Source organism: Vanderwaltozyma polyspora, genomic scaffold, assembly GCF_000150035.1.
Source record: "Vanderwaltozyma polyspora DSM 70294 KpolScaffold1013 genomic scaffold, whole genome shotgun sequence".
NCBI classification, from domain to species: Eukaryota; Fungi; Ascomycota; class Saccharomycetes; order Saccharomycetales; family Saccharomycetaceae; genus Vanderwaltozyma; species Vanderwaltozyma polyspora.
Window position 1 is genome coordinate 103,807 of NW_001834682.1, and position 14,947 is coordinate 118,753.

The 14,947-nt window shown below is 32.3% G+C and overlaps 5 protein-coding genes and 1 non-coding gene across 6 annotated transcripts; 2 read left to right on the forward strand and 4 right to left on the reverse strand.

Annotated features, from left to right (window-relative positions):
* The first annotated feature begins 63 nt into the window (after positions 1–63).
* Kpol_1013trna3 lies at positions 64–137 on the forward strand. The gene has a single exon. It is a non-coding gene; the product is annotated as a tRNA-Ile (tRNA).
* A 212-nt stretch (positions 138–349) lies between these two features.
* JIP5 (Jip5p) lies at positions 350–2,029 on the reverse strand (the record flags this gene model as incomplete). The annotated part of the gene is made up of 1 exon (XM_001646182.1): positions 350–2,029. One exon carries the CDS (start codon positions 2,027–2,029, stop codon positions 350–352), a length of 1,680 nt encoding a protein of 559 aa, XP_001646232.1.
* An 813-nt stretch (positions 2,030–2,842) lies between these two features.
* MRP2 (mitochondrial 37S ribosomal protein uS14m) lies at positions 2,843–3,190 on the forward strand (the record flags this gene model as incomplete). The annotated part of the gene is made up of 1 exon (XM_001646183.1): positions 2,843–3,190. The coding sequence occupies one exon, from the start codon at positions 2,843–2,845 to the stop codon at positions 3,188–3,190; it is 348 nt and encodes a 115-aa protein (XP_001646233.1).
* A 297-nt stretch (positions 3,191–3,487) lies between these two features.
* Kpol_1013p48 (Rho family small GTPase) lies at positions 3,488–4,153 on the reverse strand (the record flags this gene model as incomplete). The annotated part of the gene is made up of 1 exon (XM_001646184.1): positions 3,488–4,153. The coding sequence occupies one exon, from the start codon at positions 4,151–4,153 to the stop codon at positions 3,488–3,490; it is 666 nt and encodes a 221-aa protein (XP_001646234.1).
* An 822-nt stretch (positions 4,154–4,975) lies between these two features.
* On the reverse strand, positions 4,976–5,608 carry Kpol_1013p49 (Rho family protein; the record flags this gene model as incomplete). Its single annotated transcript, XM_001646185.1, has 1 exon — positions 4,976–5,608. One exon carries the CDS (start codon positions 5,606–5,608, stop codon positions 4,976–4,978), a length of 633 nt encoding a protein of 210 aa, XP_001646235.1.
* A 1,228-nt stretch (positions 5,609–6,836) lies between these two features.
* FMP27 (Fmp27p) lies at positions 6,837–14,726 on the reverse strand (the record flags this gene model as incomplete). Its single annotated transcript, XM_001646186.1, has 1 exon — positions 6,837–14,726. One exon carries the CDS (start codon positions 14,724–14,726, stop codon positions 6,837–6,839), a length of 7,890 nt encoding a protein of 2,629 aa, XP_001646236.1.
* Between the last annotated feature and the right edge of the window lie 221 nt (positions 14,727–14,947).

Below are 14,947 nucleotides of genomic sequence, written 5' to 3' on the forward strand. Positions count from 1 at the left end.
TTTCTCTTCGAGTTTTGTACATTATGGTGATCTCTCATTTTTCAAATTCACAATAATTAAAATGGTCCCTTGGCCCAGTTGGTTAAGGCGTGGTGCTAATAACGCCAAGATCAGCGGTTCGATCCCGCTAGGGACCATTCTTTTTTATTTTTTACCATATAGTACCAAGTGAATTGAATTGAAAGAGAATCGTAACATGCTCACACTTGTAATGCATAGATTCAATAACTAGTTTATATTTCATCTTTTCGGTATTAGTTACCAAAATGTTATAATTTTAAAATACATAAGATACACTTGAACAGCATAGTATTATAGAAATATTATAATCCATAATAAATGATGACATCTATAAACCTTCAAATTTTCTAATACCGTGTGAGTCATTATATGATGGCTTTACCTTCTTCAGATTCTTTGTATTCTTTTTGCTTGGTTCATTCTTTCTTTTCTTCTGTAGTTTTTCTCCTTCCTGTTCACTTTCTTCCATTATATCTTCGTCCAATTCGGCAATTAGTTCTTCTCTAGACAATCCAATTAGTTCACCTTCAGAGGAGTCGCTACCTTCATCTATATCATCCATGTCACTCCCTGAAGTTTCATCCTTTTCTTGAACAGGTTCATCATCTGATCCATTTTCAAGTCCTTCCCACACATCACTTGAATCATTTTCAGATCCACTAGCACCAGAGTCATTGACATCACTGCCATTACCGATATCATCTCCGTCACTATCTCCGTCACTATCACTATCTCTATCTCTATCTCTATCACTATCACTATCACTATCACTATCACTATCACTATCACTATCACTATCACTAAAGCTTTCACTTTCTTCATCATCTTCTTCTTCCGACACTTCATTTCTTGATTGCCATATTTTAACTTTATCCATGCCACCAGATATAACCCTATAGTCGTAATCCAAGTCTAAGAAAGAAACTTCATCTAATGAACTGTGGTTTCGAACTTCAACAACTTTCCCCTTCTTGATATCAGCTTTATATATATTACCATTCGAACAACCACACCAGATACAGTTGTCATCTTGTAAAGTTGGGACTATACAATCGATGCTTTCTTCTTTAGCAATTTTAATTCTGTTCAATTGATCTTCTAAGTCATTCCTTTCGGGCTTCCATACAGTCAATATACCATCACCCATACCACAGACAAGATTATCACCTACTTCTGGGTCAACAAATGTACCACATAAGACTTCATCCTCTTGATCATCACTCAACATTACTTTTCTCTTACTAGTTGTATCTTCTGGATCTAACTTGAAGTCAGATTCATTAGATTCTCTAGCATCCCAATATGCCAATGTTGTTTGACCAAGGGAAATATATCTGTATATAGATCTCTTGGCAAAATGAAATATATCATTAATTGCATCATCTCCGTTATGAACTTTTGTCAATCTATTTGTCTCTTGTAAAGTTTCACTATTCAATACAATAACAGTACCATTTTCATCACCTAATATTAATAGTGAATGGGTAGGAGATTTGACCATTTTAGTATATTTCCCACCGTTGTCATTTTTTAAATTAGTCTTTTTAACAACTTTACCAGTCAAAACGTCAGCTTTCTTAAGTACATTATCAGTACCAACGGTGTAAACGAATTGGCCATCTGAATCTAAAGCAATGCACCTTACACTACCTTTATGTCTCTTTGTTTTCCAAATCAATTCAACACCAGAATCACTTCCCGTATCAGCATTGTCCTTATTTTCATTGATGATATCATAAACTGTCCAGAATTTTACCTTTTTACTCTTCTTTCCATCTGCATCACTTACAAACTTCTTCTTTTGTTGTTGCAAATAGTTCTCCAATACTGTAACATTATAACGATGACAATAAACATAACCGGTTGCTAAACCACTGATAATAATTGCTTGCTCCGGATGACTAGCAATTTGAAATAATGGATCAGAGTATTGTAACTCTAGAATAGGTAAACAATCTGATTTCAATTCCTCAATAGGATTAATCTTGGACTTATTTTTTTTACCCATGTTCTTGATTCTATAATATATGTATATAGCAAAGGTGATCCAACTAAATACACTCACTCACTTACTAACTTAACACAAGCAAAGCAACTGATAATCTTAGAAATCCAACCAAACGATAACCATATGCTTTTATAAGAGAAACTAGCAAACCTAAGTTTAACTCATCTCATCTCATCTCATCTCATCTCATCGATTTCAATATTTTTCACCTCATCTCAAATAATTTTTCACTTTTAACGCTGTGGAAATATATCACCACATCACTTGAATACCCAAAAAAAAAAGGTTAGAAAGGAAGCTTTGTTTTTCAAATTAATCCCAATGGCATACGAACTCTCATCAATTTATATAATAGTATATACAGTTTCTAATCAATTGTTTGATAAGTAGATAAAATCATTCATTTAATACATTTCTTTATGGTGTGACAGTTATTTGCGAAGTCTAGCTTTCCTGGCACATTAAAATAAGATGAAGTGAAAAGAATGAAAATCTGGAATAATATTGTATTTGACGTTTAATCCATTTAAATGTATTATATGTTGGGGATACAATTCAAAGCACTTCAAGATTATACCCCATTCATTATTAGGAAAAGATCTATATATATCATTATCCATCACGTGATGGATTGAGTATTTTCAACATCCCAATATGAAAATTTGAAAAGCCTTTAAAAAGAACTTAAACAGAATAGTATAATATAAACGTTCAACAATCATTGAATGAAACTTATTTTAAGTTGACTCTGTAAGACTGTGAGGGGCTTTAGGTTGATTCTCTGTATATTGTTTTCATCATATTCATTCGAAAATGGGTAATTTTAGATTTCCAATTAAAACCAAGCTTCCACCAGGATTTTTGAATGCTAGAATAATTAGAGATAATTTTAAAAGACAACAAGTTGCAGAAAATGAAATTACTGTAAAGGCCCTAAAATATATATCTAGAAATACAGCATTACCTCCAAAGGCTAGGTTAGAGGCCCAGTTACAATTGAGTGTTATGCCAAATTATACCAGAATGACTCAAGTGAAAAACAGATGTATTGCCTCAGGTAGTGCTAGATCTGTGATAACTGATTTTAGATTGTGTAGAACTCAATTTAGGGAGAAGTCATTGGCTGGTGAGTTACCAGGTGTTAAAAAAGGTATCTGGTAGTTTGATTGCTGTGATAATTGGAAAAATTATGGAGAAAGGGAGAAGAGTATAAGCACTTTCATTTTTTCAAATTCATTTAATATAAAGTATATGTATATATATATATTATGATATATATAAAAATAACTTGTAAATATTGAAAACTTTAATATAATAAATTCATGATGTATTCTCTACAAGAAGGTGAAGATTATTTTTTAGGTGATCTCATATATATGTTATACAAATTGTCTGATGGAGGTTAATATTAATTTTTGAATATAAAAAAAGTAGAAGAGGAAATGGAGACGGTTAGATCTAAAGAATCGAGCATTTTCTTTTTGATTTACCATTTTTTTTCTGATTCATTTTGATTTCTTGTGATAATAAGGAAGCTCTTGTTGCAACTTCAAATAGCTCTCTAACCCCATATCCTGTTTTCGCGGAACATTCGATGTATTTAAATGCACCAATTTGAGTCGCTACAGTTTGACCCTCCTCCGTGGTAACTGGTTCTTTTCCAATCTTAGATAGACCTTGAATGACATCAGTGTCAGTTCGTAAATCCATTTTACATCCAACTAAAATTATTGGGACACCTCTACAAAAATGGTAAACCTCTGAAACCCATTTTTCTTTAACATTTTCTAGAGAATCTGGTAAATCAATAGCGAAACATATCAATACAACATTTGAATCTGGATATGATAGTGGTCTTAATCTATCGTAATCTTCTTGACCTGCAGTATCCCATAAAGCTAAATCAACAGTTTTACCATCAACTTCAACCGTCGTGACATCATTATTAAACACTGTCGGGACATAGACAGTTGGAAATGTACCCTTTGAATAAACTATCAACAAACAAGTCTTACCACAAGCACCATCTCCTACAATTACTAGTTTCCTTCTAATACGCCTAGTATCATTTATCACAGCGTCACTTGGCGTAGATGATGGTCTAAATATGTTATTATTATTCATTAGTAGCAAAAAATTTGGTTATTTCGAATTAATCTCTTGAAAAGATTCAAGACAGTAATAATTGGAGTTCTTATCACTGATATATCCATTGTATACTTACATCGATTATCATACTTTTGATTCATATTTACAAAGACCTTTATATAGCATTCGGTTAGATGACACTGACACAATAAAAAATAATACTATAGAGTAGTATAATAATAGTCAAGATATGTCCTTCCTATAGATGAAATAAGAAGATAATTGAATCTAAAGAAATGAATGTTTGGGTTGGTTCGTAATCTATTTAATATATAATTATAATTATTATTATATGTTGTACAGGTAATAATTTATACAAAAAACTGTTAATTTTTAAATGATTGGATATATTTTGAAAAATTTGTTTAACTTAGTTTGGATAGTAGGATAAGAAAAGATTTTAATATTATTGATTAATTGGATTATTGAATATTAGTTATCTGCTTAATCATAAAAGAAATATAATCTTCGCCGGTTTTTTATTTGTTTGTTGTTGTTTGTATCTTCTTGTTTTGATATTTCAAAAATTGTCCTTGGGTAACTTTGAAAAGAATAATAATAATTTAACAGATAAATGGGAGGTAAAAAACTTTAAGCTTGAAAACAAAACAAAAATAAAATAAACTAATAAAGGGGGGGGGATAAAACATAATAAAGGCCGTGTTGTTCAGAGGTTCGCATAAATGAGGAAATAAGGAAACAATGATATAAGTATTAATAATAGTGGAAGAAAAGAAGAGTTAACAAAGAAAATTGCAGTAGTATCTTACAGGCAATTTAGTATTTTGTAACAGTTTCTTATAAGACGACACACTTCCTCTTTTTCTTTTCTGAAGTATTTTTCTTTGCTTTACCATTAGTCTTTGATTTACCCATCAATGCAGCTCTAGTGGCAGCTTCGAATACTTCTCTAACACCAAAACCAGTCTTTGCAGAACACTCAAAGTAACCAGTGGCACCTATTTGATCAGCAACGGCTTGACCTTCTGTAGTAGCAACAGGTTGTTGACCTGCTTCTCTTAGGATGTTAATGGTCTGAGGATCATTTCTTAAATCTACTTTACAACCAACTAAAATAATTGGTACACCTTGACAGAAATGTAGAACTTCAGCGATCCATTTTTCTTGAACATTTTCTAAAGAATCTGGTAAATCGATAGAGAAACAGATCAATACTACGTTTGAATCAGGATATGAAAGTGGTCTTAATCTATCGTAATCTTCTTGACCTGCAGTATCCCATAATGCCAATTCAATACGACGGCCATCAACTTCAACATCTGCTACATAATTTTCAAAAACAGTTGGAACGTAGACTTCAGGGAATTGACCCTTTGAGAAAACGATTAATAAACAGGTTTTACCACAGGCACCATCACCAACGATAACCAATTTCTTTCTAATACTGCTATTGCCAACTTGTTGAGACATTTTACTCTTTAATAATTAGATTTCGAATTTTCTGTCCTTGTAAAAAAATAATAATAAAATGATATAGTATCAAATATATAATAATTTAAATGCAATTGTTTTATTGTAACAAACAAAAAAAGAATCTAACGACAATTGATTTCGAAAATTATTTCTTGTTTCTAAAGCATATAATCTTTAGATAAGTAAAATTCACACTAGATTCAAAAATCAAAGCTAAAATATACTATAGGATAGCAATAATATCACAGATAGAAAGCTAAATAATCACTTAAAAATAAATCAAACACAAATCAAACCAAAAAAAAAAAATTTCTTTCTAGTTATAATTTCAAGTTTCCTTTACTTCTTCTCAATATGAAGGTCTTTCCTTTACTTGTTTCCTGAAAAGGTCTTGTATATCTTTGGTATTCTTATTCTATAGAACCTAATTGATACGATAAATATATATTTCCCAAATAAAATACTTTAAAATAACCCTTTAATCAAATTTAAAGTTTCATTTATTTGATCTTGAATCATTTTATTTTTATCGATCCAAAATTATGTTCGAACTAATTTTCGATATTTTCCTTGTGTGTGGTGGTGGTGGTGGTGGGCAGCTTCCTTCGATTTTCAGAAATTTCCCTGCACCTTGTCTCGTTAATAATGATGAAGGCTTTGAAAAAAATTCCCGATGCTCCTCTTGTTGCGGGTGGTTGTGTCCGGGTGAGGAAATAAAAAGGGTAACAGGAATTTGTTTCTATTTTAAGTAACTAGAGCGATTAATATTACTTGGTTTCGAAAAAGAACTACCGGATTAGGTAAAAGGATAAGATTTATGCTTTCCATCCTACAGACGGTTTGAGAAGCAAAACAGAAATTGATATACATGCAGTATGCAAACTTAATTAATGCACAGCCGCCCATCGGTTTCTATTTTTATCTACAGCTAGCTGACGCTAATGCAGATAGATATTCAATGTCTGTTTGGGCGGACGAATAGAAATTAATAGAACAAAATATTTGATTAAAAGTAAAAATAAACAAATCTACATAGATTAATAAAAACGTATAGTATTTTTTTTGTCTTTGTAGAAAGGGGTATATAAATGTACATGTAAAAAAAAACACTCAAAATATCATTAGTCAGAGTGTTAAAATAAAATTAGTTTGGTTTGAATTGAAATAAAATTTATTAAAACATATAACTCGGTTTTGCAAGATATTGAATCAATCATCTATCTTCTCAGTGAGATGGAAGTAAATTTTCCTCTGTGAATCTAGCTTGAATTAATTCTTCTCTTGCACTTATAACTTGTCTCTTGGCAGCCTCGCCTTCTAACTTTGCCGCTGGACTGGTAGCTTCAATCATCATAGTCTTCCTGTGGTCAGAAGCTGGATTCCTGGTTTTCAATTTAGAAACCAAGAATCTACCACTTTGGCGTAATAATGCCTTGACTAAGATCTTCTTCAAAACGAGCAGTAAATCAATTACTCTCATTGTTTGGTTATCGAAACGCAACGTTGGGAAGTTGAATAAGAAATCAGACACGTTAATTAACCTCTTGGCACCCTTACCCTTGAAACTGATACATAACTTGAATCCGTTCAAGGTAACGTTCTCCATGATAACAAAATCTGTTGATCTTTGAAGCATTTCGTTTAATTCGGCTTCAGATCCAGTAACACGTATTTCACTATCTAATGATTCCATATCTAGCAGACTATCATTTTCACCACCCTTATCGTCACTCTTCAACATAGACGCAATCTCATTTGGTAATAACCAATGGATTAACTTCATTAATGTAGTCTCTTCAATGCTTAATTGAACTCCACTAACATGTGTCTCAACGTCTTTCAAAACCTTAATACCACCAACGGGTTTATCCATAACCCATTCGATGGCTAAGAAAGGTTGGTCCGAATCATGTCTACTGTTTCTTAGATCCTTCTTAGAAACATAAGGTGATAATAAGTTTTCGTATACTGCATTCTTCTCCAAATGTATGATCTCAGACGATTTAATTGTAACAGAATTTCTGTTAAACCCAGAAGTAGATGCAATTCTCTTAAATTTGATATCAGTAGATATAACATCCAAAAATGGTGACATATCGTTGTTCAACATATGTAGGATAACTTTATTGATCTTGATATTCCAAACCATCATCTTTGACGCACCCTCCTTCTCTTTACGCTTGGAACACAATACACTCATTAAAACGTACAGCTTAGATAACGTATTGATCTTTTCGTTGTGGACGTTGAATAAATCAACTTGACCTGCATCATCTAATAATTTTTCTCTGAACAACAATTCATTTTCAACAATATTTAATATACGCACTTGACTGGATAATTTTTCAGCAGATTGGTATAATCTAGTTAAATCATCAAAATCGTAACTGATTGCAAACTTCTCTGCCCTGTTCTTCAAATCTACATTTGATAATTCGATGTGCATCAATAGATTTGTGGCTACCTTGTATAATGAAAGATAATTTCTGGAAGTTGATGAAACAATTATATCAGGTAAGTAACACATCATCCTACTCTGTAAATCATCCTTAATAGCTTCATATGAACTAGAGAATTGATAAACATTATCATAATAGAACACGGTTGATAAATTCTTCACTAAGGCTTCTGCTGCCAACGGAGTAGGGTCTAAGCATAATTCTAGACCCAACCATGGAGGCCATATACCAGATTTTGTTTGGCCATATGAATTTACATCAAAGAACAGTTCGAAATAATCTTTGTAATCGTCTTTATGGAATACAAACAAATTAGCATCCGGAACAAATATACCAAATCTCTTTAGGAACTTATCATTATTAATAGTATTAGAACTTTCGGTGCCATCAAATGACAATACTCTTAATCTTGTAGATGGTGCAGTAATAATAACACATGAATCTGGATCTTGTTCTGTCATCAGTTGAATTTGAGGTGACATAAATTGAACGAAGTGATCCTCATTAACATTATATTGTATTCCGACAAATAATTCCTTCAAACCTTTTTCAAACAAATCTTCTAGCGATTCATCTTCTGTAACGTTTAAATTAATATTCTGAGGATTGTCATTAATACCATTACCTGTACGTCCTTTAGAATGAGTTTTTTCTAGAGATAACTTCTGTCTGACTATATCATCAAATACTCTCAACGATTTATGTAAAGGAAGATTAGAAAAGTGGTTATTAATGCTCATGAACATTGCAAACTTCAATAATGTATCTCTATTGCTCTCATTCCACTTTAGCAACATATTTACAGCCCAATATTGATTCTCAAAACTTTGCATATGTTGGGCGGCAGTTTGATCAACAATGTTGAAATGATAATTTCCTTTCGTTGGATCATCTTGACTGTAGAATAGGGTATCCAAATCTTGGACTAATTCCTCCACCTTTTTAACTGCATTCTTTGTGGTTTTTAGCAATAGAGTATCATGCTTTATGATCTTAGTGTTATCAGAATGATCAATCTTTTCTTTTAATATATTTTCTGATGTTTTCAAGGAGTGTAGACGCTTATTAATAGAAGTTCTAGGAATTTTTAGTCTCTGGCCCAGACTACAATTGTGCGAAACACAATTTTGGAAAGGTGTGATAGGTTGAGAAGTCTTAGCATCAATTTGATATTTATCACCATATTTGGCTCTCTTTTTGTAAACAAATTGTTCGGAAAATAATAAGGCTTGGATATCAACTGTTGGGACATATGCGTCACAACTAATTGAAAAGGCTTCTTTGAAGTCGGATAAATCAATCCATGACTTATCATTATCAAATATATTATATACTGCATTCTCCATATCTTCAACAAATGCAGCCTTTTTAAATTCACCATGAACCGTTCTGATATCTATCTCATCAGTATGGATGTCAGCCTCTAAAAATTTCATTCTTAATACCTTCTTCCCTATATTCAACGTTTCTTTAAATTCATATATAACCTCCTTTCTTTGATGTAAATCCATAATGAAATGAGAAACCTTGGCCTTTATACCTGCAAACTCGATATTATCATAATAGCTGTGTTTTTGAACCTCAGTAGGATTAATATTACGCTGCATATATGTAACGTACAACGGTTGAACATCTGCACGATAAGATATGGTACGTAAACAGTCTCCGAATTTAGGACTTAAATTTTGGGCTGTGTATAATTTACCTCTTCTGACTGGTAGGTTTCCTGAAAAAGTACGCCACCAACTAAAGAATGTTTGCAAAGCAGATGGATTCAATTGTAAGGCATTGTATGCAGTGTCTGAATTGGACAGTAATGTTAGCGACATATGAATAAAGTTACTTCTGAAACCGGCATACGAATCATGTGTTGCAAAATCATCCACATAAATAGGATTACACGTTCTTGTTAACCAATGAGGCTTAAATTCAAGTGATCTATTTAAACCATCCGCCAGTCTTTCAAATACGAAACCTAAACATAATGTCATCCCACCAGACAATTTAATACCAGTCTTCTCAATATAAGAACTATACATTTCTTGTACATTTGCACTATTACTCTTAGTAGAATCCAGATTGATTAAGTAATAATATGATGCAAGTTTCTGTAAGTTTGTATTGTCTTGATTTGGAACAAATATAGCTTCAGAAGTAGGCCTTGACCAAACTAATAATGGTTTTGCAAAATAATTTGGTATACTGAAATGAACCTTATCCGCAGTACAAGAAAGAAATTTGCTAGGATCATTCTTTTCATTACAAGTAAGGTTGATATCACCTTTGAAGCCAACCACAAAACCTGCATATTTTCCACCGATCAAATAAGGATTTTTAGCACCTAACAACGAAATTTCAAATTTACCACTATTAACCCAATTGATGTTAATTTTGGCATGGAATATATAACTTAATTTATCCCAGAAACCAGGCTTTGGTGATCTATCAGTTGGTGGTTTAGAGAAATTTTCCAAACATTGCATAGTCTGTTGAATTGCTGGAGAATAAGACGCACCCCATGTAACCTTAGTAGTCTCATTAGATTTTATATCCAGTTGCAAATCAGTGTACATTTTAACACTTGTTACCGTTCTAGGTACAGTTAAAGAATAATAGGTATCCATATTTTCCATAATTACAGAAGGAACCAAAGGTACATAAATGGTTCTTACTTCACGTTCTGACTTCATCATATCTTCGGTAACAAGGAAATTACCGTATATTCTCAAAGAATGGGGGTCTTTTTGATTTGCAGTAGTTGGGGGTATAAAAACAAATGGTAGAGGATAATCTCTTAGATGCCATCTAACTTCACTGAATTTAGCATCAACATACATAGGGAACATAATAGAATATTCGGTATCCATAGGAACACCATTACCAATTCTATTTATAAAACTGGGTATACCATCTAAACCACAAGCTGGTTTAAAAATGTCAATATCAATTCCTTCAAAAATCATTGTAGACAAAGATGGACTTTGAATAAAATCTACTACCTTCTGATTGATATCCTCTGGAAGGTTGAGGTAATTAATATTACCCCATAAGTAGGAAAAGTTATTTTTGAACTCCTCTTTCTCCTTTTTCTTATATTGTTGAACTCTCTTAATCCAAGAAGTTGAGATGTTTTCCTGCAATCTTTGGAAAGCCTTGAATTGTTCTTCAGGTATAAATTCGGATTCGATTAACATATCAAGTTCATTACCGCTGACCTTTGATGAAGGTGAAACTCCTGAAATACCCTTAACTATTTTCTTAGAAAGAGAACAACCCAATTTTGCGTTGAATACTAATAATTTGGTAGCCATATCAGTTACTGAATAATCAGTGTGGTTTGAACTATTGGAATCAGGTGATGGAGGAACATTGTTGTTTGAATGATGGGACATACTTGAAGCTTTCCTCTTTACAGGTTTAACCTTCGGAGCTACGCGACGCTCAAATTCTTCAAGTTTTGCCAATCTAGACCTTTGTTCCTCTAAACCAATTTGGAAAATCATATTCAACTCGGATTCCAGAGGATCATCTTCAAGAGTAAAAACACATCTGTTCGATTTAACTTTCACTTTAGGAACTTTTGCTGGGTTTACCTTCTTTGCGAATATCACAAGCGTATTATCGGATGTTTTTAACGAATACTTCATCTGCTTAATGGCTTTCACAATTGTGGTAATACTATCAAAAATTTTAAACATTTGGAACTTATCTGGAATGTTAAAATGCCATGATTCATTCGATAATGTGACAGCAGATTCAAGTTCATCGAAACTATCAAATCCTTTGTTAACTTGATCTTTTATCATCGCTATGTTAGCATTAATTGCGTACTTGTTAATTAGTATTAATCTAGTCCAACTGCTTTCTACGGTAGGTGACTCAACACATACTCTAATATGATCACCTGTAAAGCTTATTTGATTTAGTTCAGTGACACTAATAAAAGTGTTGAAACATTCAATCCGCATTTTCACTTCTGTTGGTAATATCACTACTTGCTTGATACTTTCGAATGATATATTTACTACTATCAATGGTTTCAACAGTTTCCAATCCACAGTTTGGAAAAAACTCTTTTTCTTTAACTTATTTAAGTAGACGAAAAATTTCTTAGCTGATGATTCCTCTTTGTAAGAATAGTCATCCTTACCGAATATCTGTTTTATTGTATGAATTCCTGAAATTGTCATAAATACATTCATTAAACTTGTAGCTGAATTTATCTTTTGCCCATCCATTTGGATTATTAGTTTGTTCTTGGAATCGGAAGAAAATCCGTCAGTGTCTGGAAAGACTTTTAGAGATAACACGTCTAGCTTTGAAACAGTTCTAGGTGAAAACTCGTTGCACATTTGACAAGTCTCGTACATAACCACAGATTTAAATGAATTTACAAGGATGTTAAAGTTCCATAGATGCTGAACTTCAGTGGATTCTGTTGTTGATATATCATCCAAATCACTTGCTTCAAAATTTCTATAGCCTGAGGAATCACTTGATTTTACCATCTCACCTTTTCCGCCTTCTATTTTAGAGCGCCATTGAGTACTATTTCCGAATAATGCTATTTGCAATTTATCAACTCTATTTGAAAACTTTCTTATCTTTCCATCAACAAGATCTTTAGGACTTTGGGATTCCATTGATGAAAAGTTCTTTGGTGGCATAAAAACAGATCTTGCACCCAAAGTAACTGATATATCAGAAATATCGATTTTAATGTAGTCAAAAAAACTAGGTAATTCTCTGAAAATATATTTCTCTGGTGATTCTTTTTTGGCATCCATCTTATCACCAAGTGCGGAACACTGTAATTCAGTACTTGTCAAAGTTGAAGCAAATTCTTCATATAAGTCTTTAAAATAGGTCTCTTCAACATTTAAAATTTGGTAATCAATACGTTTTTGAATTCTATTTAATGCAACCATTGTTTGTAATTCAGATAAATCAAAATCAATATGATGGATATCACCATCCAAGGTTATCTGGTATTCTGGTGTAACAGCACACACATGTTTTAATGCTGCTGAATCCAAGTGAAGAATTGTATGCTTATAACCACTTCCATCGCACTTGACATGAATACAGTTCATGTTAGAAAGCTCTAGACATGTCTCTGTTTGATAATGAATTACTGACAATTTTTCATTTTCTGGATCTGGTTTTATAGTTCTAACAGACTTAAAATCAACGGATAGAACTGATAAAGAATAAATAACAGAATCATCACCATCGCTTATTACTACCTTGGTATCTTCGACACTGAATTTCATGTTCAAAACTGGGAATAATGAGCTGAAATAAGATTGAAGAATCCTTTTACCTTTTGATGGACCTTCGCTTCCTCCCTTCGATAGTTTAACAGCATCCGAGAACGCACCCTCAAATACCTTAACATTTTGTTTAAAAGATTTTGCGAAAGATAGAGTCTCTATATCAATATCAAGTAATATTGACGAAATTTGAAACTTCAAAGAGCTTAGAGCGTTTTCTAAAATGTTATCGCTATCGTAATTAAAATTCTGAGAAAGGATATTACTGTGTCCAAACACATTCATGTTAGGAATCTCCAGAAATTTACATACTTGTGGGGTATCTGAACCATCTCTTCTAATACTTAAAGCAGCATTAGCTCTTGAAAAATTGGCATTAATTTTTATTGGAGTATCATCATCATTGAACGATAGCTTAAACCCAGGATAAGACTTCTGAAATTTTATCAAATTCAAGGTCACGTTAGATGCACAAACATGATAGGTTAACTTCTCACTTACGGTTGATAATTGAGGAAGCTTTGTCATAGGTAAATCCATTATTAAAAGTTTATCCATGTAGAAATTAATTTCAAAAACTGGACTAATTGTAGTTCTTACCTTATCTAAAGCAGAACGGATTTTTAAAAGAGCAGCTCTGATATCAGCTTCTCCGATTTCTTCTTCTACTAATTCTTTTCCTTCGACTCCTCCTTGCTCCATTACAGTCTCATTTACGACTTGGCTTCCCTTTTTTGAGTTCTTCAGTTGCTTCAAATATGTCATTGGGAGAGTTAATACACCTAGTTTGAAGTCAAAAGACAATTGGTCAACAGGTACGGAGTTTCCCACATTATCGATAATGATATTACCTTTTGTGCTAAATGTACTATCAGTTAAAATAACAGTTTCATTAGTATAAGCTTTCCTTAGAAATATTTCATAACTTAGAAATTTTGTTTTGGTATCGTAACTTAAAATCGTACCAATGGTTTCGATCTTTAACCCTTCATCTTTGAAATTGATTCTGTCGGCAATTATATGAAGATTATCTATGCTTCTTAAAACAGTAGGAATATATTTTTTAACAATACTTGGTAACTTGAACGGTTTCTTCTCTTTCTTAGGACTGACATTTTTTTTAGATACCTTTGTAGATTTCTTAGAATCGTTATTACGTATGCCTGATAACGTTACACCAGCAATTCTAACTCTCTTTCTAAAAGGACTAAATTCAATTAGCTCAATTTTAATTTTATTCTTGAAACGAATATTACAAAGCTTAAATTTGAATGGATTGAAAAATCCAATCGATAGGCCTGTAAATAATTTTAAAACAAAATTTAGAAAAAATAAACAGAATAAATAAGATGATGCTAGGATTAGCAACCCTTTATACAACATATTGAGATAATCTTAGATAAGAAATCCTATTTATCTTCTCTTAGCTCTAAATCTAACTTTATAATTTTTGATAATTTGAATATTATAAACTATAACCACCGTCCGGTTTAGATGTTAACGATGTTTATTTCGATAACGAAACTGCAAAAAGCTCGATGGTGTTTTATAGATAGAGATGTGAAAAAAATTCAATAGAGTTAGTAACTTGACCGAAATATGCC